At 38.7% G+C, this 20,687-nt stretch overlaps 17 protein-coding genes and 1 non-coding gene across 18 annotated transcripts; 10 read left to right on the top strand and 8 right to left on the bottom strand.

The window, feature by feature from the left end:
* Positions 1-162: 162 nt before the first annotated feature.
* Positions 163-2,265, top strand: Eint_091820 (V-type ATP synthase; the record flags this gene model as incomplete). Its single annotated transcript, XM_003073623.1, has 1 exon — positions 163-2,265. The coding sequence occupies one exon, from the start codon at positions 163-165 to the stop codon at positions 2,263-2,265; it is 2,103 nt and encodes a 700-aa protein (XP_003073669.1).
* Positions 2,266-2,385: 120 nt separating this feature from the next.
* Eint_091810 lies at positions 2,386-2,457 on the bottom strand. The gene has a single exon. It is a non-coding gene; the product is annotated as a tRNA-Glu (tRNA).
* Positions 2,458-2,522: 65 nt separating this feature from the next.
* Eint_091800 (mevalonate kinase) lies at positions 2,523-3,353 on the top strand (the record flags this gene model as incomplete). Its single annotated transcript, XM_003073622.1, has 1 exon — positions 2,523-3,353. One exon carries the CDS (start codon positions 2,523-2,525, stop codon positions 3,351-3,353), a length of 831 nt encoding a protein of 276 aa, XP_003073668.1.
* Positions 3,354-3,377: 24 nt separating this feature from the next.
* Eint_091790 (WD40 domain-binding protein) lies at positions 3,378-4,313 on the top strand (the record flags this gene model as incomplete). Its single annotated transcript, XM_003073621.1, has 1 exon — positions 3,378-4,313. One exon carries the CDS (start codon positions 3,378-3,380, stop codon positions 4,311-4,313), a length of 936 nt encoding a protein of 311 aa, XP_003073667.1.
* A 26-nt stretch (positions 4,314-4,339) lies between these two features.
* Eint_091780 (uncharacterized protein) lies at positions 4,340-4,735 on the bottom strand (the record flags this gene model as incomplete). Its single annotated transcript, XM_003073620.1, has 1 exon — positions 4,340-4,735. The coding sequence occupies one exon, from the start codon at positions 4,733-4,735 to the stop codon at positions 4,340-4,342; it is 396 nt and encodes a 131-aa protein (XP_003073666.1).
* Positions 4,736-4,763: 28 nt separating this feature from the next.
* Eint_091775 (uncharacterized protein) lies at positions 4,764-4,895 on the bottom strand (the record flags this gene model as incomplete). Its single annotated transcript, XM_009163636.1, has 1 exon — positions 4,764-4,895. One exon carries the CDS (start codon positions 4,893-4,895, stop codon positions 4,764-4,766), a length of 132 nt encoding a protein of 43 aa, XP_009161900.1.
* Positions 4,896-5,003: 108 nt separating this feature from the next.
* Eint_091770 (SET domain-containing protein) lies at positions 5,004-6,395 on the top strand (the record flags this gene model as incomplete). The annotated part of the gene is made up of 1 exon (XM_003073619.1): positions 5,004-6,395. The coding sequence occupies one exon, from the start codon at positions 5,004-5,006 to the stop codon at positions 6,393-6,395; it is 1,392 nt and encodes a 463-aa protein (XP_003073665.1).
* Positions 6,396-6,467: 72 nt separating this feature from the next.
* On the top strand, positions 6,468-8,123 carry Eint_091760 (putative phospholipase activating protein; the record flags this gene model as incomplete). Its single annotated transcript, XM_003073618.1, has 1 exon — positions 6,468-8,123. One exon carries the CDS (start codon positions 6,468-6,470, stop codon positions 8,121-8,123), a length of 1,656 nt encoding a protein of 551 aa, XP_003073664.1.
* A 121-nt stretch (positions 8,124-8,244) lies between these two features.
* Eint_091750 (RNA polymerase II accessory factor) lies at positions 8,245-9,060 on the top strand (the record flags this gene model as incomplete). Its single annotated transcript, XM_003073617.2, has 1 exon — positions 8,245-9,060. One exon carries the CDS (start codon positions 8,245-8,247, stop codon positions 9,058-9,060), a length of 816 nt encoding a protein of 271 aa, XP_003073663.2.
* A 276-nt stretch (positions 9,061-9,336) lies between these two features.
* Positions 9,337-10,353, top strand: Eint_091740 (uncharacterized protein; the record flags this gene model as incomplete). Its single annotated transcript, XM_003073616.1, has 1 exon — positions 9,337-10,353. The coding sequence occupies one exon, from the start codon at positions 9,337-9,339 to the stop codon at positions 10,351-10,353; it is 1,017 nt and encodes a 338-aa protein (XP_003073662.1).
* A 45-nt stretch (positions 10,354-10,398) lies between these two features.
* Eint_091730 (sulfite reductase subunit alpha) lies at positions 10,399-11,562 on the bottom strand (the record flags this gene model as incomplete). The annotated part of the gene is made up of 1 exon (XM_003073615.1): positions 10,399-11,562. One exon carries the CDS (start codon positions 11,560-11,562, stop codon positions 10,399-10,401), a length of 1,164 nt encoding a protein of 387 aa, XP_003073661.1.
* A 75-nt stretch (positions 11,563-11,637) lies between these two features.
* Positions 11,638-13,365, bottom strand: Eint_091720 (vacuolar import and degradation protein; the record flags this gene model as incomplete). Its single annotated transcript, XM_003073614.1, has 1 exon — positions 11,638-13,365. The coding sequence occupies one exon, from the start codon at positions 13,363-13,365 to the stop codon at positions 11,638-11,640; it is 1,728 nt and encodes a 575-aa protein (XP_003073660.1).
* Positions 13,366-13,571: 206 nt separating this feature from the next.
* Positions 13,572-13,826, bottom strand: Eint_091710 (uncharacterized protein; the record flags this gene model as incomplete). The annotated part of the gene is made up of 1 exon (XM_003073613.1): positions 13,572-13,826. The coding sequence occupies one exon, from the start codon at positions 13,824-13,826 to the stop codon at positions 13,572-13,574; it is 255 nt and encodes an 84-aa protein (XP_003073659.1).
* A 43-nt stretch (positions 13,827-13,869) lies between these two features.
* Eint_091700 (kinetochore Nuf2-like protein) lies at positions 13,870-15,180 on the bottom strand (the record flags this gene model as incomplete). Its single annotated transcript, XM_003073612.2, has 1 exon — positions 13,870-15,180. One exon carries the CDS (start codon positions 15,178-15,180, stop codon positions 13,870-13,872), a length of 1,311 nt encoding a protein of 436 aa, XP_003073658.2.
* A 143-nt stretch (positions 15,181-15,323) lies between these two features.
* Eint_091690 (asparagine-tRNA ligase) lies at positions 15,324-16,667 on the top strand (the record flags this gene model as incomplete). Its single annotated transcript, XM_003073611.1, has 1 exon — positions 15,324-16,667. The coding sequence occupies one exon, from the start codon at positions 15,324-15,326 to the stop codon at positions 16,665-16,667; it is 1,344 nt and encodes a 447-aa protein (XP_003073657.1).
* Positions 16,668-16,722: 55 nt separating this feature from the next.
* Positions 16,723-19,323, bottom strand: Eint_091680 (uncharacterized protein; the record flags this gene model as incomplete). Its single annotated transcript, XM_003073610.1, has 1 exon — positions 16,723-19,323. The coding sequence occupies one exon, from the start codon at positions 19,321-19,323 to the stop codon at positions 16,723-16,725; it is 2,601 nt and encodes an 866-aa protein (XP_003073656.1).
* A 48-nt stretch (positions 19,324-19,371) lies between these two features.
* On the top strand, positions 19,372-19,521 carry Eint_091675 (uncharacterized protein; the record flags this gene model as incomplete). The annotated part of the gene is made up of 1 exon (XM_009163635.1): positions 19,372-19,521. The coding sequence occupies one exon, from the start codon at positions 19,372-19,374 to the stop codon at positions 19,519-19,521; it is 150 nt and encodes a 49-aa protein (XP_009161899.1).
* A 131-nt stretch (positions 19,522-19,652) lies between these two features.
* Positions 19,653-20,612, top strand: Eint_091670 (uncharacterized protein; the record flags this gene model as incomplete). Its single annotated transcript, XM_003073609.1, has 1 exon — positions 19,653-20,612. One exon carries the CDS (start codon positions 19,653-19,655, stop codon positions 20,610-20,612), a length of 960 nt encoding a protein of 319 aa, XP_003073655.1.
* Positions 20,613-20,687: the final 75 nt, after the last annotated feature.

The raw sequence follows: 20,687 nt of genomic DNA, 5'->3' as shown, positions 1-20,687 counted from the left end.
AGACGGAAATCCTCCCTATTCTGCCCCTCTACCAAAAACGGAAAGGAAAATATGACTATCCTCATTTGTTCGATTTTTCCGAGAAGCAAAGATTTTCAAATTTGAAACAAAGTAAATAAAAGTTCTTCCCTGATTTCACCAGGACAAGCAAACAAAATAGTCATGTTGAGGAGTGAAAAGATGTGTTTGGTATCGATGTATTTTAGCAAGGATACTGCAAAGCAGACGATAACCGAGATTGGGAAGAATGGACTTCTTCACTTCAAAGATCTTAATAAGAGCATTAAAGCGGAGAATCTACTGTACACCAGGGAGATAGCACATATGGAAAAGCTCATTTCGAGATTGCAATACTTGACAGGGGACGTCGGAGAAATTGACGAGGGAATCAAGCATAGCGATATAGATCAGGTGGAGGAGCAGGTTAACAAATTTTTCTCTAGATTGACCCAGCTGAAGTCGATAAAGAAAGAGACCAATGCAAACCAGGGAAGGTTAAAGGAGGACCTATATATGCAGGAGGAGACAGAGAATTTTCTTGGAACTGTTGCAGAAGAAGTACATCTTGTTCAGTTTGATTTCATGACTGGGATAGTTGAGAGGGGAAAAAAACTTTTGATAAGAAAGGTACTTCATCAGGCACTAAGAAGAAACCTGGTCATAAGGACAAGGGATGTAGAAGAAGGAACAAAAACGGTATTTATTGTGCTTGCGCACGGTTGTGAAGCTTTAGAGAAGGTTAGAGATATATTTTCATCTTTAGGAGGAAGAATGCTAGATCACAAAAAATTCAGAGAATGTAAGCGAGGATTACTTGAGTTAAGTGCAACAATAAGTCAGATGCAACAAATCGAGGATCATAATGACGAAGCAATAGAAAAGGAACAAGACAAGATCCGGCATTTTGCAAATACCTGGAAGTACTATCTAAACAAGGAAACGAAAATATATCAGACTCTTAACAAGTTAAGCTTTGATTTCGATCGAGATTGCCTTGTCGGCGAAGCCTGGATTCTTGGAGAAGAGATAGGAAAGTTAAAGAGGATCAATGAGATAAAAGGGGATGGAACAAGCCTTTTCGCATTTGAAATCACAGAAAGCGAAGAGATGCCTCCTACATACTTCAGAACGAATGAGTTTACAGAATCCTTTCAGATTCTTACCAACACCTATGCAATTCCGTCGTATGGAGAGATAAATCCTGCGGTGTTTTCTCTATTTACATTTCCTATGCTTTTTGGATGCATGTTTGGCGATGTGTTTCATGGATTGCTACTTCTTTGCTTATCAGTATACATGATAAAGAACTCAAAGAAATTCAAGAACTGCTCGGAGACTCTAAGGATGATTGTCAATGGGAAGTATATAATATTTGTGTTTTCACTTGCAGCCATGTTCTTTGGATTTTTGTATTCTGACTTTGGCTCTCTTACGATTCCTCTGTTTTCCTCGAGCAAAGACACAGGACGGCCCTATCCGTTTGGTGTTGACCACATGTGGCACCATTCGAAAAACGAAATGATCTTTCTCAATTCGATGAAGATGAAAATGTCGATAATAATAGGATTCTTTCACATGAGCTTGGGAATAGTTATTTCTTTTTTGAATGCTATGTACTTTAACGAGCCGGTGGAGATATATGGGGTTCTTATCCCCCAAACAATTGTCTTCTGTTCCTTTGTTGGATACATGGTATTTTTAATAATATACAAGTGGCTAGTTACATCGAACTATCCGTCAATAATTGGGGTTCTTGTGAACATGTTTACGAATCCATTCGTTGTTGCAGAGGAAATATATCCATATCAGCATAGAGTCCAACTATGTCTACTCTTTCTCATGCTTCTCTGTATTCCTTGGATGCTTCTAGGTAAACCTGTATACATGATAGCCAAAAACAAGGTGAAGAAAGAAGAGATTTCCAGTTTGTGGATTAATCAGTTTATCCATGTCGTTGAGTTCGGTCTTGGACTCATCTCAAATACCTCTTCCTATCTTAGGCTATGGGCTGTCTCTCTTGCCCATGCCCAACTTACTAGGGTCCTTCATGAGTTCACAATAGGAAAAGAAGGCTTTATTGCACCTATTGCACTTTCTGGTGTTTACATTCTTGGGACTATTGTCCTTCTCATTGGAATGGAAGGTCTTGGATCGTGTCTTCATGCCCTAAGGCTTAATTGGGTTGAATTCCACTCGAAGTTCTTCAGGGGAAAGGGGTATTTGTTTGAGCCACTTGGATTCAACATATCTTTAGATGACGAGTGAATATGTGTTTGAATCAGTTACTCTTTTACTTCTAGGAATGAAAAAGCTCTCTATCGAAATAAATTGGATTTATATATGTTTTTTGATATGCTTGATCTTTTTTTCTTAAACAAAAAAGAATTCCCTACGGGGGAATCGAACCCCCACCTCCTGCTTGAAAGGCAGACATCCTAACCGCTAGACCAGTAGGAATCTCCTTTCCAAGCAAGGAATGACTCTAACCCTAATTATTCAAACCTCTAGGGCCCCTACCTGGGATGGCTTACTTGGCTAGATCTCCTTTGAAAGTAATACTATTTGGTGAGCATGGTGTTTTGTCGGGAGCAAGATGCCTGGCTATTTCCATAAAGATATATGGATATCTGGCTATGAAACCCTCTCCAAGGGATAAGGCTGTTGTTATTGATGGCGAGGGAAATTATATTGACCTAATCGAAAAGTACAAATGTAGCATTCCTGGATCAGATGCAATTCTCTTCTTGGAAGCTTCTCTGGGATGTGGGCTAGGAACAAGTGCTGCAGTGTCTCTCCTACTGTCATATGGGAGAGTCCAAGATTCGAAGATGACAAGAGAGGCCCTTGCAATAGAAAATATGTTTCATGGAAAGGCGTCTGGCGTTGATGTCTTGGCTTGTTATACAGGAGGTTTGATCTCTTTTAAACAGGGTAATGTGCAGAAGCTCTCGACTCGCCATCTTTCCCGATTCAAGATACTTATCTTCAATAGCAGAATACCTAAGAATACCCAGTCTGCCATCCAGGTGGGGGAACTTAAGAAGGAATTGTATGATGAAATAGGGAAGATTTCTGAAGAAGCATATTGGCTACTTCAAAGAGAATTTACTTTGGAAGAATTGTATAAGCTCATAAGGAAAAGCCAGGACCTCTTAGATGAGCTGGGAGTTTGTCCTAGAGAGATGAGGGAGGTGGTGAGAAGGATGAGGGATATAGGAGTTGAAGTAAAGATAACAGGAGCAGGATGCGGAGGTCATCTTGTAACAGTGGTGAACAAAGATCTGGAGATTCCCGGGTGGACACCGGTATCGATTGATCTCCAAGGATTTTATATTTTTGATACAGAATGCTGATGGTTACATTTTTCTAAATACCCTATGGCTTTGTCAATAGAAATACCCAATGCATATCTTGAATTTATGAGTATCTGCGATGAATATGAGATAGTATCGCTGGTTGGAAAAAGAACCTCTGTGATTATATCATATGCCGACGATCTCAGGATGGTCCAAAGAGTTCTCGATGAGCATCCAGACGAGAACTTTCAATGCAGTGAGTTTCTTATAAGACAGAATGATGTCTTATTAGCACTCGGCGGAAGTCTTGGAATCATAAAAGTCCTGAATCTATCGAAAGGGACATTTGTTGGATATATTCAGGCCCATGGAGGGATAATTTTCTCGATAAAAAGATATAAGGATGAGTATCTGTTGAGCTGTAGTGAAGATACAACAATAAAGATGTGGGACGTCTCGGAACTAAAGTGTGTCTGTGTCTTTGGAGGCTACACAGGCCATAGAGACCATGTCTTGTCTATCGATGTAAGTGATGACTTGAGGTATCTGGCGTCTGGTGGAACAGACTGCTCAATAAGAGTTTGGAGGATTCCTTCCTCCTTGAACAAGTTTCAATGTGTAGCACCCATTTATTTATCGCCAAGGATCCATAAATTTCCCATTCAATGTGTTCGGTTCTATAGAGAGTTTCTGGTTTTCTATTCTGGAGAAAGCAGAATCGACATCATTTCTCCAAGATATGGGGAAGTAGAACCCACATCAAGGACCGAGTTTGTGGGAGGCGTTAAGTTTGAAGGCCAACTATTGCGGGGATTCGAGATAGACGATGGGATGCTAGTGGCAGTGACAGAATCACAGGACATAATTCTGTTCAAGATGAATGATATTGGATTCACTTCCCAATCAACAATATTAAGATCAACCAAGAAGGGAAAGATACGGGACTTCCGCGTAATTAGAAACAGAATGTTTATTCTTTTTGAAGATTCTTTCTTTAGAGTGTTAAGTCTTGCCTGATATCCTAAGAATTGAGATTCCATAACTCATATCTTGAAGTCGGATATTCCCCTTCTAACCTCCTCGGCAATTCGGTTTTTATTTCTTGTATGATCATTCTTAATTCTTCTAATCTCAGAAACAGCCTCCATCTTTTTAGCTCCGTTGAGAATCTGGTTAATTTCAAGATGTATGCTACCTATTGTTTCTATAAGCTCTTGATGGTCGAGAGGAAATGTTAGCAGCTCAACAAATGTGGAAAAGGAAAGGTTAAGAAGATCTTTGAGTCTGCTTTTATCGAATTCTACGGAAGAAAATGAAGTGCTTGTGGGCTCTCCGTTTTCTACCTTATATCCTACACCAAAGATTGTGTATGAGGACGGTATTTTTGGCGGTTCCTTCTTCTTGAATCTTGGAGGAAGTGGCCAAGTAGATACTTGCATTCTGGGGAGGAAAATTTGCAGTTAATATCTATTCCTGGCTTAAACGAGCCTTAAGCTCTCCATCGAGAAGAATTGGGTCAAATTTCCAGTTGATAACTTCATCACTTACAAATGAGTCAATAAACTCCTGTTCAAAGCTTGGCCGTCTCTTGTTTCCCATGGGTCTTGGAGATAACACAAACAAATTACCTTGCAGGACATCATCAAGCCAGGTACCAAGATTTAAAAATATAGGATTGAAAAGAAAAAAAGGGCTTTGGAGGCCAAGATGATAAGCAATAACACTAATCCAACAACCGAAAACCATCTAAGACCCAACGGCTTCCATCCCTCCGTTAAGAAGATAGTGATTCCTAGAATAGAACCAAAAACTCGAAGTACTTTCTTTACCTTTACTAATACAAGCATAAAAACAGAGGATGATCCTATTTTAAGATTCATTCCATATATCCCGGGTGCCTCAGGATTTATAAATCTCACAGAATTCAAGAACACGGGATTTATAGAGAAATGCTATTCATATGATAAGGAAGTTGTTAAAGGGACACTTCCTAAGAAGTTGGATGTTTGGGACAGATCAAGTTTCCGTGAGGAATGTGTTAAAGATGATGGACTTCGAATAATGAGAAGAATCTTTTGTAATGTATGCTTTATTTTTGGATGTAGATGGCACTCCAAGACAGAAGGAATTTGCATAAAGCCTGTAGGTTTTGAGAAGAATCCAACAAATGCATTTGTAGAGGCTAGAGACATCTGTGGAGATATATGCAAGAAAATGAAAATCACATGCAAGGAATCCACTAAGGAAGAGCTTGACTTTAATGCTTATAACGCCCTTTATGAGGCCTGTATGGAGTCTCAAGGGTATGAATGTATAGCTTCCCTGCTTTTCTACTTTAGGTATAAGAAATACATTCCTTGTACAAAAATAAAAGATTCTTGTGCTATTCCGCCAGGACGTCACAAGTATTTGATAGAAAGCAAGAGCAAGAACAATGTTGATTTCAATGTCTTTTTTACACCTTGCGACCATTCTGGAAACTGTACTAAAGAGAATGGATGTGTATGCATCTCTAACAAGACCAACTGTGAAATGTCTTGTCTTTGTGCGGGATGCAAAAACTTCTTCATAGGATGTAGATGCTCTTCGGCATGCGACAATAAATGTAGATGTAGACAAGCAATGAGAGAATGTATTCAGACGTGTTCATGCAACCAGTGCGGAAACAGAGATATACAGTTGGGTAAGAAGTCGCCAATATATGTGTCGTCTAGCAAAATAGAAGGATATGGCCTGTTTGCCAAGGAAAAGATATCCAAGGGAAAGTTTATCATTGAGTATGTGGGAGAGATAATAAGTAACGAGGAAGCAGAAAGAAGAGGGACTTTCTATGATTTGAAAGGATGTTCATACTTGTTTGATCTGTACAGTAGGGAAGGAGTTCCTCTCTATGTCATCGACTCCAGGTTCATAGGAAACGAGTCTAGATTTATAAATCATTCGAAGAAAAATTCTAACCTAAATGCACTTGTTCTGCTTGTGAATGGGATCAGGCGAATCGGATTCTATGCCAGTAGAGATATAGATAAGAATGAAGAGTTATTTTTTGATTACAAATATAGTGAAAAGCATAAAAAGAAGCATGGGATAAAAGACTAGGATTAAAAATCTGATTCCATTTACGGAATAGGCATGATCTTTAGTTAAACATACCTTTTTATACCCTGGTTGATGATAGGAATAGAGAAAATCGAAAAGATTAGCAACTCCGATGTTAAGGCGCTCTTTGTAAACGATGAGATGATTATAACAGGAGGACGGGAGGGAGTGATAAGAATCTATGGCTATGAACTTGGTTGTTGGGCAGAAATTAAGCCTGGGCAGGGATATATCAATTGTATCACGACTGGAAACGGATTTTTATTTGTCGGATGCCAGAACGGGTGTATAGTTATGTATTCTATGGATGAACTGGGGGCCCAGAAAGAAGAACAGAAGGTTGAGCCTATGAGATTGATAAAGGAGCATTCCTCCAACGTGTGCTGTTTAGATACAGTAGGGGATCTTGTTGTTTCTAGTTCATGGGATTGCTCAGCCATTATCTGGACTACAAAGCATATACTTAACGGGAACGTAACTATAGTACAGAAGATACCACATCCTGCAGTTGTCTGGAGTGCTAAGTTTGTCAATGAAAACACAGTTGTAACAGGTTGTAGCGACAAGTTGGTAAGAGTTTTTAAGAATGGGACTCTGGCTTGTACGTTTAACTATAACCTTTCATATGTCCGAGGAGTTGCTCTTTTACATAAAAGCATTATTTCTGTCGACAATGAAGGGATGATTCTCAAGATATCATTGGACGGAAGGATTTTAAAGCATTACTCTGCAAAAGACTTTATGTATACTATATCTTCCTGTACAAACGGAGATAGTGACCTGATTATATGTGCAGGAGAGAATGGAAAAGTTGTAATACTTAATGAAGATCTTAAGCTAGTTCAGGAGATACTAGTGCCTACAACATCATGCTGGGCTGTCCTTGGATGGAAAGGTAGAGTATATGTTGGGGGAAGTGATGGAAGGCTGTATGTGTACTCTTCAGATATCTCTGACGAGGCCTCTAGGATTCTAGAAGAGATTAGAAATAGCAAAGAAGCGCCATTAAAAGATGGAGAGTTTATATCAGATGGACAGAAGTTCCGGGTGACTGATGGATCTGTATATCAAGAGATTAATGGAGAATGGGTTTTTCTCGGTAAGGGAGAAGGAATCAAACCTCACGACAACACATTCCAGGTTGAGCTAGAAAACAAGTATTATACCCTTTCATTCAACAATGATGAAAATGTTTATGAAGTTGCCGAGAAGTTCCTAAGTAAAAATAAGCTTCGGGATGAGTTCCGAGATGATATCGTCGATTTCATCAAGAAGAATTTTACTTCGGCCAGAGAGTTTAAAACGTATTCAAGAATTAATGTAGAAGGTATCAAGAATATGTTGAACAGAGTCAAAGACGATCATGGGTATCTGTATCCATATATTCTTGATAACCTTGAAAGGCCGAAGATAGCCGACAATGGCAAGGTTGAGGAAGAGATAGAAAAGCTGATTGAGAACGGCCTAATGTTTATGGCATTGGACCTTATAAGATACTTTATGGTCCATAAATACAGCTTTGACCTCTCTTTTCTACCTACATTTACTCCCCAGGATAAAAAGGAAGCCATTACATTTGTAAGGCTTCTCAGCAATCTGTTTATAGATCCTCCCTTTAATCTAGAGATGTTCCACAGCCGTGTTTTAGAACTAAAGGATCGTGGGGTTGTTGATGGGGAAGTTCTGGACGATTATTTTGTAAACAGAAGTTTAAGAAACAGGGCATGATGCTTTCCAGGCCTTTTGTTCCGGACTCCTAGCAATAAAATACTTTAACTTGGAGATACTTCAGCTTGGAATGTTCAAGGATAGGTCTTAAATAAAAAGCTTTGAGAAAGTGCCCTTTTGAATGGATCTACTGAAGAGGGCACTCAGGGATCCCAGCATATGCCAAATGAATCCCGAAGAAATAACTATCGGGGGAAGAAAGATTTCCCCTAAACAGACCATCAAATTTAAAGGAACAGAAACCAAGGAGTATACATTTGAGCAGGTTTTGTTCTATCTACTGAACAAAGACAAGAAGTACACGGCGTATATGACGTTGTGCAAGGAAAGTGGAATAGGAAAGATATATTATACGGACCAAAAGATTATTGTAGAGGAGATTGAAAACTTTAAGGAAGCATCTATTGAAGCCAAGATTGATGGACCGGACTTCCGATACATTGGATTCCGGGATTATAGCTATTTAAATAACATTTGCAAGAAAGAGGAAGAAGGGAGACCAGTGACCTACTATGCCATAGTTCCGCAATCGGTTTCTTCTCCCGTAAATCTAAGCAACGTTAAGGAGTTCTTTGAGAAGGGAATATGTTCCGATGAGATTAGCATCAGTGAAGCCGAGAAGGTAGAACTGAAGATTGAAGGATTTGGAGTTGTTGCAGTGGACGATGTAGGAAGATTTACGTCTGAGGATTGGAAAAAGGTTGTATGTATATTTCTTGATGGAACCAAGTGGCAAGTAAGCAGATGGAATATAAAGGATGTGGGAGAGATATTTAACTCTATACCGACGTTTTGCTTTGTAAAAAGAGGGATGACAAGCAGTATTTATATGAGGAACTGGAATGCTATTGAAATTCCTATTCAGAATGGGAAGGTAGATGGGCCCATCCTTAGCTCAATAAAAGAGAGGATCAGAAGCTGTATTCTAGGGATCTGATGGTAGGAAATTAAAGATATTTCGAAGGTTTTTATTTACCTTTTCGTAACCCATTAAATGAAGGTTTCTTTTCCTGTATTCACATTGCAAGTAAAGGGAGAATTTGTTATTGTAGGAGGAGGAGGGGGAGAAAAGGAATTTGGAAAGTCCAATGGAGTTAAGGTTCTGGAGAGTTTTCGCTTCAAAGAGCTGGCCTATTATTCAACAGACGAAATTATTGTGGATATAGCGGTCTGCAACACCAAAGATGAATTTCTTCAGGTAGGAGAGGATGATATGTCATGGGATGAATATGATGAGGCAAGCCTTTCTTCCTCTGCTCGGAGTTCAGAGGATATAGAAGGTGCCAGCAATAAGGACTCTTCGGAAGATAATTCAGGTTGTAAAGACTTGGTTCCAGATAACAAAGACACAAAAAACAAAACAGAAGATGATTGTTCGAAACTTTATATTACTGCCCTAGGGGAAGAATTCTTCTACTTGTTAATATTTGATGGCAGCAATCTCACGCTTATCAAAAGAGTAAAGAAAAAGATATCTTCCCAAGTATTTGCCAAGGATTTATATATCATTAGTGATAAAAAGCTGTATGGATTCCATGATGTGGTAAGTTCTCCAGATTCATTAGATGAGGTGCTGAAACCTGAAAGGAAAAGAAAAAAAGTAAATGGATCCTTGCTCAATGATGAGTCTCATGAAGAGTATACATACAGACCTTTCAGGAAGGATAGAAGGATTATTTTCAAGAGAGAGGAAGGAAAGTCTGACATAGCTAACAACTGGGAAGGATTTTTCATAACTAGAGGATTAGTCCATAAGATTGTTTACGAAGATGGAGGATACACTTTTGTATACAATTCCAAAAAGTATTCCTATGAAAAGGAGATTGGGAGAATAGCTCACAACAATGAAATGCTTGTTTATTACTTAAAGGGAAAGGATTCCAAGCTGTACTTTCAGGAGGTGCACGAAAAGATCTACAGCATCCCAAAAATCACAACAATGTCGTGTGAAGGCCAGTGGACGGTTGTTGGAACCGCAGATGGTTACATCTACCTATTCAACAAATGTGTTCTAAGTGGGAGAAAAAAAGTTTACAATGTTCCAATAACGGGAGTAGGGTTTATGAACGAATCGGTTTATTTCTCCTCTTTTGATGGTTTTGTTGGAGTACATAGAATGTCCGGAAGATACAATATCCTTCATATGACGCTTCCTATTGCTATCTTCATTTTTGCAATACTCATAGGCCTGATTCTAAAACCTGTCGAATTCCCATTCACAAGTAAATAAACTCCATAATCGAACTTTCAAGCGCCAGATAATAAGCACAAAGCCTTAGCCCCATTGGTCGAAGATCAATCGCTTGGACTCTACAATCTCGGGATGCTCATTTTTGAATATTTCAAACACTTTCCTCTGCATTTCCATCTTCCCGCATGCATAGACTGCACATTCCTCATCAATATATTCCTTTATCTCATCAATCTTCTCCACTAAGTAATCGGTGACATAGTGTCCGTCGCTAGACTTAACTCTGGATATTTTTATCTTTTCCCCAGACTTCATCAATTTAGAAATATCATCTTCATCGTTCCTAAACCCATATATGATCCAAATACTTTGGTGTGATTGAAGATTTGCCACAAAAGATAGAAAAGGAGCTATTCCTGTCCCTGTGCATATTGCCAGGATCCGCCTTCTATTGTAATCCATTCTGAAGAGAAGATTTGTTCTTAAACATGCTTCAATCTCTTCGGCCTCCGATTGAATTATAAAGTCTGAGACATGACCATATCTTACAAACTCATTAAAGATCTTGTTTGTTATTCCAATAAGAATTTCGGATTCCTTCCCAATTTCATTTATAAGAGAAAAGTACCTAGGCTTTACAATCTCACATTCTCCTATAATTTCCTCCAGGGTGGGCTTGCATTTAAAGGTCCTTATAATATCAAGAATGTTATTCCATCTTTTCCCTATTCCAAGATAGTCTGCAATACCTTCTCTTGAACAGAGATATTCAATATATTTTTGATTTTCTTCCGTGCAACTTCTAGCTAGATTGATTAATAAGGATTTTCTTGGAAGACCCCCGAAGTCGAAGTAGTACTTAAAGAAGTCTCTAATTCTTCCAGTGTAATTGAAGGAGTTCTTGCCCGTTCTACTCATTTGGCAGCTAAAATCTTTGAGACAGAGAATCTTCATTATTTCGTCGACCAAAGCATCATTGTTTGGACACAATATTCCAATGGAATCTCCAGGCTTAAAATCAAACTTCTTATCGAATTTTATACGATAAACCTCTCTCCAGGAGGTCTCGAGTCTTTCTGTCTCTACTATTCTGGCTTTGCAATACTTAATGCTTCCAATGGAAGGAAAAACAAACTTTCGGCTAGAGCTGTCTGTATCTGTAGAAATTATTTCAACCCTACTAAATATGCTTGCTATACTCTTTGTGTAATTCTTATTGTATTCAAATCGAACAGGATTAAAGTCCATAGCTCGGGGCTGCATATCATTCTTTTGAAATAGAAATGTTCAAAAACACATTTATTTAATAGCATAAATACACAATCATCCCCATATCTTTCGCCCAGGTCTCTTGAGGTTTCGGACGTTGACTTTTCTTATGTCGTCTGGCATTGTCACAATTACACTGTTGTTTTCCCCAAATTCGAAGTTGTCGGCAACAACCAAATCATTGCATTTGGCTAGCTGGTACGAGTACAGCTTTCCATTAAGCACATCATCCAAGTTCCACTTAACAACATAACTTCCTGTACTTGTTATTATGCTGCTTTCCGAAGTGTCTGTGCTGAACTTTGCAGGAGTAAAGTCTATCTCTTCATTAATGTATGCCAAATGCTCTGGCTTTAGCTGAAGTCTTTTTGGAACAGGCTTATCCTTCCCAATAGGTTGCTTATAGTCTCCGGGAACAGTTGTGAGCATCAAGTAGTTCTTGCATGTGCAAATAATATGTTTTCCATTGCTTGTAACGTCTATATACTTAATTTCATCCCCAAATCCTGGAAGAAGAGACTTTGCCCGTTTGTCAATCTTATCGTAAAGTCTCAAGTCTCCTCCCTTACCTGCTGCAACAACATGCCCCAGGCTTGTAGCCATCCCACAGTTGAAATTATTTCTTGTCTTGTAGTCCTTCGACTCAACAACCTTATTCTTTGTTCTTGGATCAATCCTGAACACCGAATAATCCGAGAGCCCAACAAGCGAACCAGTATCAATTAGCTTCTGCGCATCAAAGTAATCATTAACGTCCCTTTGCACATCCCAAGTCTCAATAACCTCTCCTCTTTCTACATCCAGCTTATGGAGCTTGTCTCTTTCACTCTTGTCTAAGTATATGAGCGAAGCACAATTATCATGTGTGATTATCTTTTTTACATCTTCATTCAGAACGTTCTTGATATTTGCCCTAAACTCAAGTCCGTCATCTGTGTTTTCAAACACCCCTATTGACTTTCCTCTTGTTATAAAAGCCATTTCATCTCCCACGACAAGATGCTTATTCTTTTCGTCTGCTTCTCCAAAATGGTTTTCAAGCTCATCATCATCACAACTTTCATACTCCTCTTCCTCTTCCGACTCCGAGGATTCATCAGGGTGATAGTTCTCCATCTCCATTTTTTCAAAATACTGCTCCGCTTCCTTGTCCTCCTTGTTTTCGTGATTAACATTCTTATAGAGACATCCAATGTACTTGCCGAGAAACTCAAGAAAATCAAGATTGTCCAAAAACTTCAACGAAAACGTGTGGAAAACTCCCCCTTCCATCACAGACCATACAAACGTTATGTTTTTCTGATCCATATAGTATTGTGTCTCCGTTCTTATCTCTTCAAAATGTATAATGTCGTCTCTTGTTTCTATCCTGATCAAAAACATCCCATCTTCAACAATAAATACATCTACGTTTCCCGAAGCTTCTTCAAATCTCCCCGTAGTTGTATTGTATCTTGAGTACACCGCACTTTTTTTGTATAGGATCTTGGTCTTCTTTATAAAGGGTACTATAGCCTTACAGAAAAGATCTAGAGATTCCCCGCTCGTAAAGAGATACTTTTTCTGGTTATGAATGAAGCTAAGGGTCTTATTATCGTGTTCAATTGACACAATCTCACACAGCTTGAATGACATCTTGCTTTTTTTTGATGAGAATAAAAGATCTTCCTGGGACGCTAATGCTTCGCATCCATTCATAAGAATAGTTCTTCCGCAATGCAAATCTCCAAATAAATTCTTCTTAGTATTTGAGAACATCTTCTTTATTCTACCAAGAACCATGGGCTATAGAAATTCCCTCTATAAATATCCTTCTCAAAAAATCGCTTGATAAGATCTTTATTGCTAAGAAGCTACAGAGTCTCGGAAATGGCCTTCCTTCAATTCTCTTCATTTTCCCCTCGGGTATATCAATGGATATTCCTAGGACTTTGACGGGATTTCAAACCTATAGCATGTATTCAACAACAATCAAGTCGCCCAAACTGTCATATTCCACTTGACTCGTCATAGAACATGTTGTAAATGGTTGTTTGTCTTCGAAGAACATCCAGGAGTTCTCCTTGATCTTTCAAATATCTCTCAATCGCCCCTTCATCTTTCTGCTTTGAGGTTTGGATGCTGATGTTATCAAACTCTTCCTTAGCTTTCTTGAGGAAATAGTTTCCAAATGCTGGAGATTTGAACTGAAGAATCACAGACTCAAGATCTTTGTAAAGGTTATTGACAGATTCCGGAACCATCTTGAGGGATTAAAATTCTCCTCAGATAAAACTTCTAAAACTCTCAGCTGGACATGGTCTTATCAATCACTCCTTTGGCCTCGGCAAAGTAGTTGAAGATGTCGTCCTTGAGCCTGCATAATGCTGATTGTATGGCGGTTATGTCGTTAATATGTTCGTTTCTCTTCTTTACTAATTCATATTCTATGTTCTTAGTCTGCCTTACATTCTCCTCGATCTTCTTTCTTATGGTGTTTCTTTCCCCCGAAACAACTCCGTAGTTGTTTTTAAGCTTTTCAAGCTTTGCAGATATTTCTTCAGAGCATCTTTTGTCGTTATCCTGAAGGTTAAATATTTTTGATTCGATGTGGGAAATCTGCCTATTCACGTGATTCAGGCGGATCTTTAAGGCATTAATGCCAGAGTCAAGGTTTTTTATCTGAACCTCTAGCTCAGATATCTCCCTGTTTATTCTATCAACAGTCTTCCCAGCCTCTCTGTTGGAAATCGCCAGTGTAATGGCCTTCATTGTGTCTTCCTTCATCAATTCCATAAATTCGGTTTTCTCCTTGAGACCTATTCTCTTTGTCTCCAGTCCCCTTATTATCTCGTTCTCCTTGGAAATTAGGCTCCTCATCTCTTCAAGAAGCTCCATGAGCTTTGTGGGATCACTTACAACCTGTGTCTTCAAACAGGTTATTTCCTGACTGAAGTTAAGCAGCATTAGCCTTAAAGAACTCAGCTTGTCACTATACTCATTCCTCTCTGCTTTAATTCTTTCTGTTTCCTGTACTAGGGCTCTTTGATGCTTGTAGAAGTCTTTAAGCTCAGATTCCAGTAGAGAAATCTCTTTTTCAACTTCCTTTGCGTCCTCAACACTCTTTTTTGCATCTTTCTCGCACTTCTCAAGCTCTTTTCGGGCATTATAAACTCTTTCATCTATCTCGTTCTTCAAAAGTAGCTTCTCGTCGTTAGCTTGGCATACTCTCTCGTAAACATGTCTTTTGTTATCTCTAAACATCGAGAAGTTTACAATAACACTCAGAATTCCAATAAGCCTTTTTGAATCTGGAGAAAGGTCTCGAAGCCCAAAGTTGTCCATGCCTATTTTCCTGAGAAAGCCTTCCATTCGCTTCTGGAGAAGAAGGTATGACAAGGATTCTTCAAACCCTTCTGTGCTCTCTGTTCTGGATACTAGGTCGGATGTCTTGATTCCACAATATACCTCTAGTAATATCTCATAGATCCTTTGAGTTGACTGAGGCGTTGGCTTAAGAATGTCGCTTGCCTTTATGTTTATTTCCATCTCGTTGAAGTATTGCATTATTTCCTTTACCGGGAGATCCGGAACTGCATAAACATTCCTCTTCTGCATCTATGGGGAAGGTTTCAAGAACTTTAGACCTTAAATTTTTTATCTTGTATGTTGCCATTTTGAAGTTAATCAATGTCCTTTGGTATTATTTGATCTATTTCCATTGCCCATAGTCTTTTTAAAAAATTAAAGAGCCCCTACTAATGTCTGGAAAAATCGAAGAAGAAATTTCCAAATTGGATTTTTCTGAATACAAAAGAATTGAGCTATCCAAGCTGACAAAGGAAAATATTGGGCAGAAGATCCGAACCTTTGGATGGGTTACAAATGTAAGATCACAATCCTCAATAACGTTCATTGATTTGTATGCCCACTATAAGACAGTAAAGTGTGTTTACCCGAAAAAGATGCATTTGACCATGTGCACTTCCATGACTATTTATGGTACTGTGGCGGAGAACTTTGGGAAAAAGGATGCTTACGAGTTTGAAATACAGGTTGAGAAGGTTGAAATATACAACGATGCTATAGCACCATCTTTCCCACTGAATGAGGAATCTTCGGTAAACGCTATACTCACAAACGCCCACCTGGCCCTCCGAACAAAGAAGCGCCAACTGTTCCTTAAGGCTCGAGGATATCTTCTGAAGATCATACGGGATTTCTATTTTGCCAAGGAGTATACGGAGATTACACCTCCCACAATGGTCCAAACACAAGTAGAAGGAGGAAGCACTCTTTTTAAGCTGGACTACTATGGTGAAGATGCTTACCTGACTCAATCTTCGCAACTTTATCTTGAAACTGTAGTGCCGGTTTCACACCGTGCATATTGTATCATGCCGTCTTACCGAGCAGAGAAGAGCAGAACAAGAAGGCATTTAAGTGAGTATACTCATGTCGAGGCAGAACTTGCAGATATCGATTTCAGTGAACTTATGTCATCCATCGAGTCTCTTATTTCGTATTCGATGGAGAAGTTCTATGAAGGAATGAAAGACGATATTTTGAGTTTATATCCAAAATTCGAATTTCACAAGATTCCAAAAACTCCGTTTAAGAAGATCAAGTATTCTGAGGCTATAGACTTTCTAAATAGTAAAGGCTATAAAAAAGAAGATGGAACGGACTTTGAAATTGGAGATGATATTCCCGATGCAGCAGAGAGGTATATTGTTGAGGCCATAGGAGATGGGTGTCCTGTGTTTCTAACAAATTTCCTTGTGGAACAGAAGCCTTTCTATATGAGAAAGGACAAAGGAAACAAGGATTGGACAGAAAGTGTTGATCTCTTGTTCCCAGGAATTGGGGAAATTCTCGGGGGCTCTATGAGGCAAGACATTTATGAAGATCTAATCGAGGGATTTAAGAGAGAGGACATTAACATTGATCCATACTATTGGTACCTTGACATGGCAAGGTTTGGCCCATGTAAACATGGAGGCTACGGTCTTGGGTTTGAAAGGTTCTTGATGGGTCTTATGAGGTATGAGAATGTTGACGAAGCCACACTCTATCCAAGAAAAGTTTCAAGGTGCCAGCCCTAATTTAAAGTTAATATTCTATAATATCTGATCCAATTAAAAAATTCTTGGAAATTATTTACCATTTTTGACTTTTATACTTCTCTATGAGAGATATGTTATATTCCAGATCAAAGCGTTCATTGGATGGAGAATCTTTAAAGAAACAGCTCTGAGATTTTTCAACACCTAGCCCATATTCCTGAAGCTTCTTAACTGCAACATCTTTGTATCCAATTCTGCATATCCTTTTTGCTATGTAATGTCTGAAATACTCTTCGGAATACAGAGATAATTTGTAAACATCTTTCATATAAGACTCGGCCATTCTTCTTTCCTCAGGTTGCTCCGAGTCCAAGAGGATTAGCAATCTTAGAAGTATTTCTCCTTCGTTCATTTTGTCATCAAATTTTATTCTCGTCTCCCGATACTGAGGTCTCCTGCATTCCTTTCCTTCGCAAATACTCTTAGACTCTAATCCTATCAGGTCACTTCTACTCGAAAATCTTCTAACCAACTCCATTTCTCTCTCGTCTAGCTTCTTTACTCTTCCATATAAATGGAGTATAAGAAACACTAGAATGTCATCCTTATTGTGGCTACAGGAACTAAGCTCCTCATATAACAGATTTCGAAATTCTTTGTGGGCTATGGAAACAATAAATTCAGGTCCTCTTTCAAACACCTTCCGAACTAAATGAGAAAATATTTCTATTCCTATATTTCTTACGGCCCAAAGGCTGGATCTACTACATCTGAAGGAAATTTTGAACAATTCGATCGTCTGAAGAGGTATTTTTGGGCTGAGACTTCCATCCCCGATAATCCTGCTAAGAATGTTCAAACAATGAACTTTGATATTGTTTTCATCTTTGTCAATCATTTCGAGTAATCTTTCTAAAACATAATTAATGATGGATGGATAGTTCCTAAGAATCTGTACAAGTAACAAAGGTATTCCTCCGCTTTTTCTGAAAAAGATCTTGCAATTTTGAATTCTTTTGAACGATAGATCTACTATCTCTAGTAGTTCGTCCTGGGGAAAAACCACACTTCTAAGCACCTTATTTAGGTATTGAGACACCTGTAATACAACACCTAGATGATTGATATAGAGAAGAGTTCTTACAAGTTTGGCTGCCGAACTCTTGTCCCCTTCTAGTGCTAATGAGCAGTAATAGTTACAACATTCTTTCATATTTTTCCAATAGACCACTAGGCCATCGTCATCTTGTTCATGAATAACATTGGAGAGTTTTCCAAAACAGTATTCGTAAACCCTGTCTACATAGATCTTTATGTTGTAACTCTTTACCTCTGAAAACAGTCTGAGAAATCCATATATTGGAACCTCTTCTATGCCTTTTTTTCCACTCATAAAGTCCTTTGCATAGGTATCCAAAATATCCTTCAGATCGCTAATAAGCCATTCTGGCCTGCAACTCTTGATGTATTCTACACATCCATTCACATCATAGGATTGATAACTTTCTATTCTTATTCTGGCCTCTTCTATGTTTAAGGGAATCCACCCACTGTATTTGCATACGATACTTCTTATCTCATAGTCCGGATCAAATAATAACCAGGAATGCCCTGATGGTTCTACAACTCCTATATCTATAAGTGAGTCCATCAAGTGAACCCCCAGAAGTCTTCTATATGTGTTTCTGCTTCGAAGCATCGGTGATACAATCTCAGTATACATCACCTTAAACTCATGCTCTTCGTTAACTCTCTTTCCAAGCCATATACGAAAATACCTAGACAACAACTTCACCATATTTCGATTATAGATAAATTGGTTAACTTCAAGAAATCTCTTCATCAATCCTACGGTATCTATATGTCTAACCGATTCTATTCTAACCTCTACATCTTTGTGAATGAAAAATCTCTCCACGTCGTCTATCTTCAAGGGAAAGAACAGCCGAACTGCTGATCTGCTGCAAATTATTTCTCCAATAGACAAAGCCTTTCTAGGCGAGAGCTCTCCAATCAGTTCCCGAAGATGTGAGTATCCTACTCCATTAAGCTCTAAGGGAAAATGAAAAAAGAACTTCTCGTCCATATGCTTAAATATTCTTCTTGAGTATCTAAAGGAGGTCTTGGTGATAGTAGAAAACAATCTTTTCACAAGTCTTACTGCGTCTGGATTTTCTGGATTCAAGTTTCTAGGATCTACCAGATTCATTTCTATGATTTCTTCATCAGTAAATTCCTCAGAAACAAGATCTTCTTTAAAGAGAGTATATGCTACCAATGTCTTTAGAATGGGATACCTTAAGTGAATGGCATGCAAATGTGCTTTACACTCGCGAAGGATTCTTTTATCATATACTTTATATTTTGTGGTAAGCTTATAGAAGATCATGAATATTGTAAGCTGGTTCGCTTTCGAGGTGTTGGGAAGAATCATCAGTAAATGATCCACAGCGCCCTCAGTCGAATTTTTCAGCTGTGTTTCTACCAAACATAGTTTGAATCTGGTCTCTGCCTCTTCTCCTTCGTACCTCCACAAATGCCCAAACCCGATCTCTTCTCCGTTATCTAGAGTACAGGATATTTGAATTCCATTTCTGAGTCTCATGGACATTATCTCTCCATAGCCAATTTTGTGAAGATGAGAAACTTCCAAAGCCAGTAGGTAAAGGTCCTTTGTGTTCCAGTTTGAATCCATTGGGGATCTCCATTTCCCACTTCATAAGAAGCGAATCCAATCCCCTTGATGGATTATAACAGTAAGTTGGAGATTGCTAGAGAAGTTTCTATGAATCCGGAAGATGCTAAAGAAATAATAAGAGAATTTATGATGAGCAATGACAGTCTAGAAGGGATCCAAATCCTTCAACTGGAGGAGTTCTTAAACCATGTATAAGGCGTTTGTATAAAAGTCTTGCATCAGAAAGTACAACTCTGCATCGACTTTAAGGAATTGCTCAGCCTTCTAAAGGTTATTTTGCTAAAACGAGTATCATTGAAAGTCTTATCCATAAACTAAACAAACAAATGTCACAGGAAGCGCGGGAAGTTTCCAACCTGGTGAATGATATGCATAAGATATGTGACTTTGGAGTAACTTCACAGCACTGGCAGCTCAAGGATATGCTTAAGATCAAAGGAGAATCCTTGGTCTTTCCCAAGGCATGCAATGTAATGTCTTTCGATCCCTATAAAAATGCAACCAAAATGGTGTATGAAGGAACGGACTTCTTCCCTACATCCATCTGCTTGAAAGATGACATTCTGGCAGTAGGAGGATCCAGGGGACATCTCAAAGTTAAGAATCTTTCCACAAACGAAGTCCTTTCTCAGGTTGTAAGTTCATCGATCAACAATAATATATGTATAAACAACAACAGAATCTTCATATGCAACAATGATAGAACTTTAAAGGTATTTACAATGGATCTTCAGAGCAGCGGTTGTATAAACCATATTGCACAAGTCAACAGCTGCGGAATCAGCCCGGACAACAAGTTTTTGGTTATTGTGGGAGACTCTAACGACGTATTTTTGTACTCTATAGACAACGACAACTACAAGCTTGTTAAAAAACTGAAGAGTACCGAGGATGGGGGATTCAGTGTGTCGTGGAACAGTGTGTCCTCTTCATTTGCAGTGGGAACCCAGGACGGATATGTATGCATATGGGACATAAGAAGTGACCGCATGCTTCACAAGTTTGAGAGTAAGCAGAAGGATAGTCATAAGGGAGCAGTACGGAACGTGAAGTTTTCTCTGAAGAATTCCCTTGACCTGCTGTTTTTCACAGAGCATTTCTCGTTTCTGACTATTTGTGATATGAGAGACTTCAGAAGATGCCAAAGACTCAAGATATTTCCTGATAAACAGATAACTGGAGCAGTCTTTTCCGAGATGAATGACAAGATATTCTCCAGCTCAGAGGATCAAATATTCGAGATAAATATTAATTCAAAGGCTAGACGTATGTTTGGAGGGATATGAAGACTTCTTGGAGTCTTCCTTGGAATCTTTTTTCGGAAGCAGAGACATCTTCAGCTTTGGATTGGAATGTTAAGG

Source organism: Encephalitozoon intestinalis (assembly GCF_000146465.1).
Source record: "Encephalitozoon intestinalis ATCC 50506 chromosome IX sequence".
In the NCBI taxonomy this organism is placed as follows: Eukaryota; Fungi; Microsporidia; family Unikaryonidae; genus Encephalitozoon; species Encephalitozoon intestinalis.
This window is presented reverse-complemented; position numbering and strand designations above follow the sequence as displayed.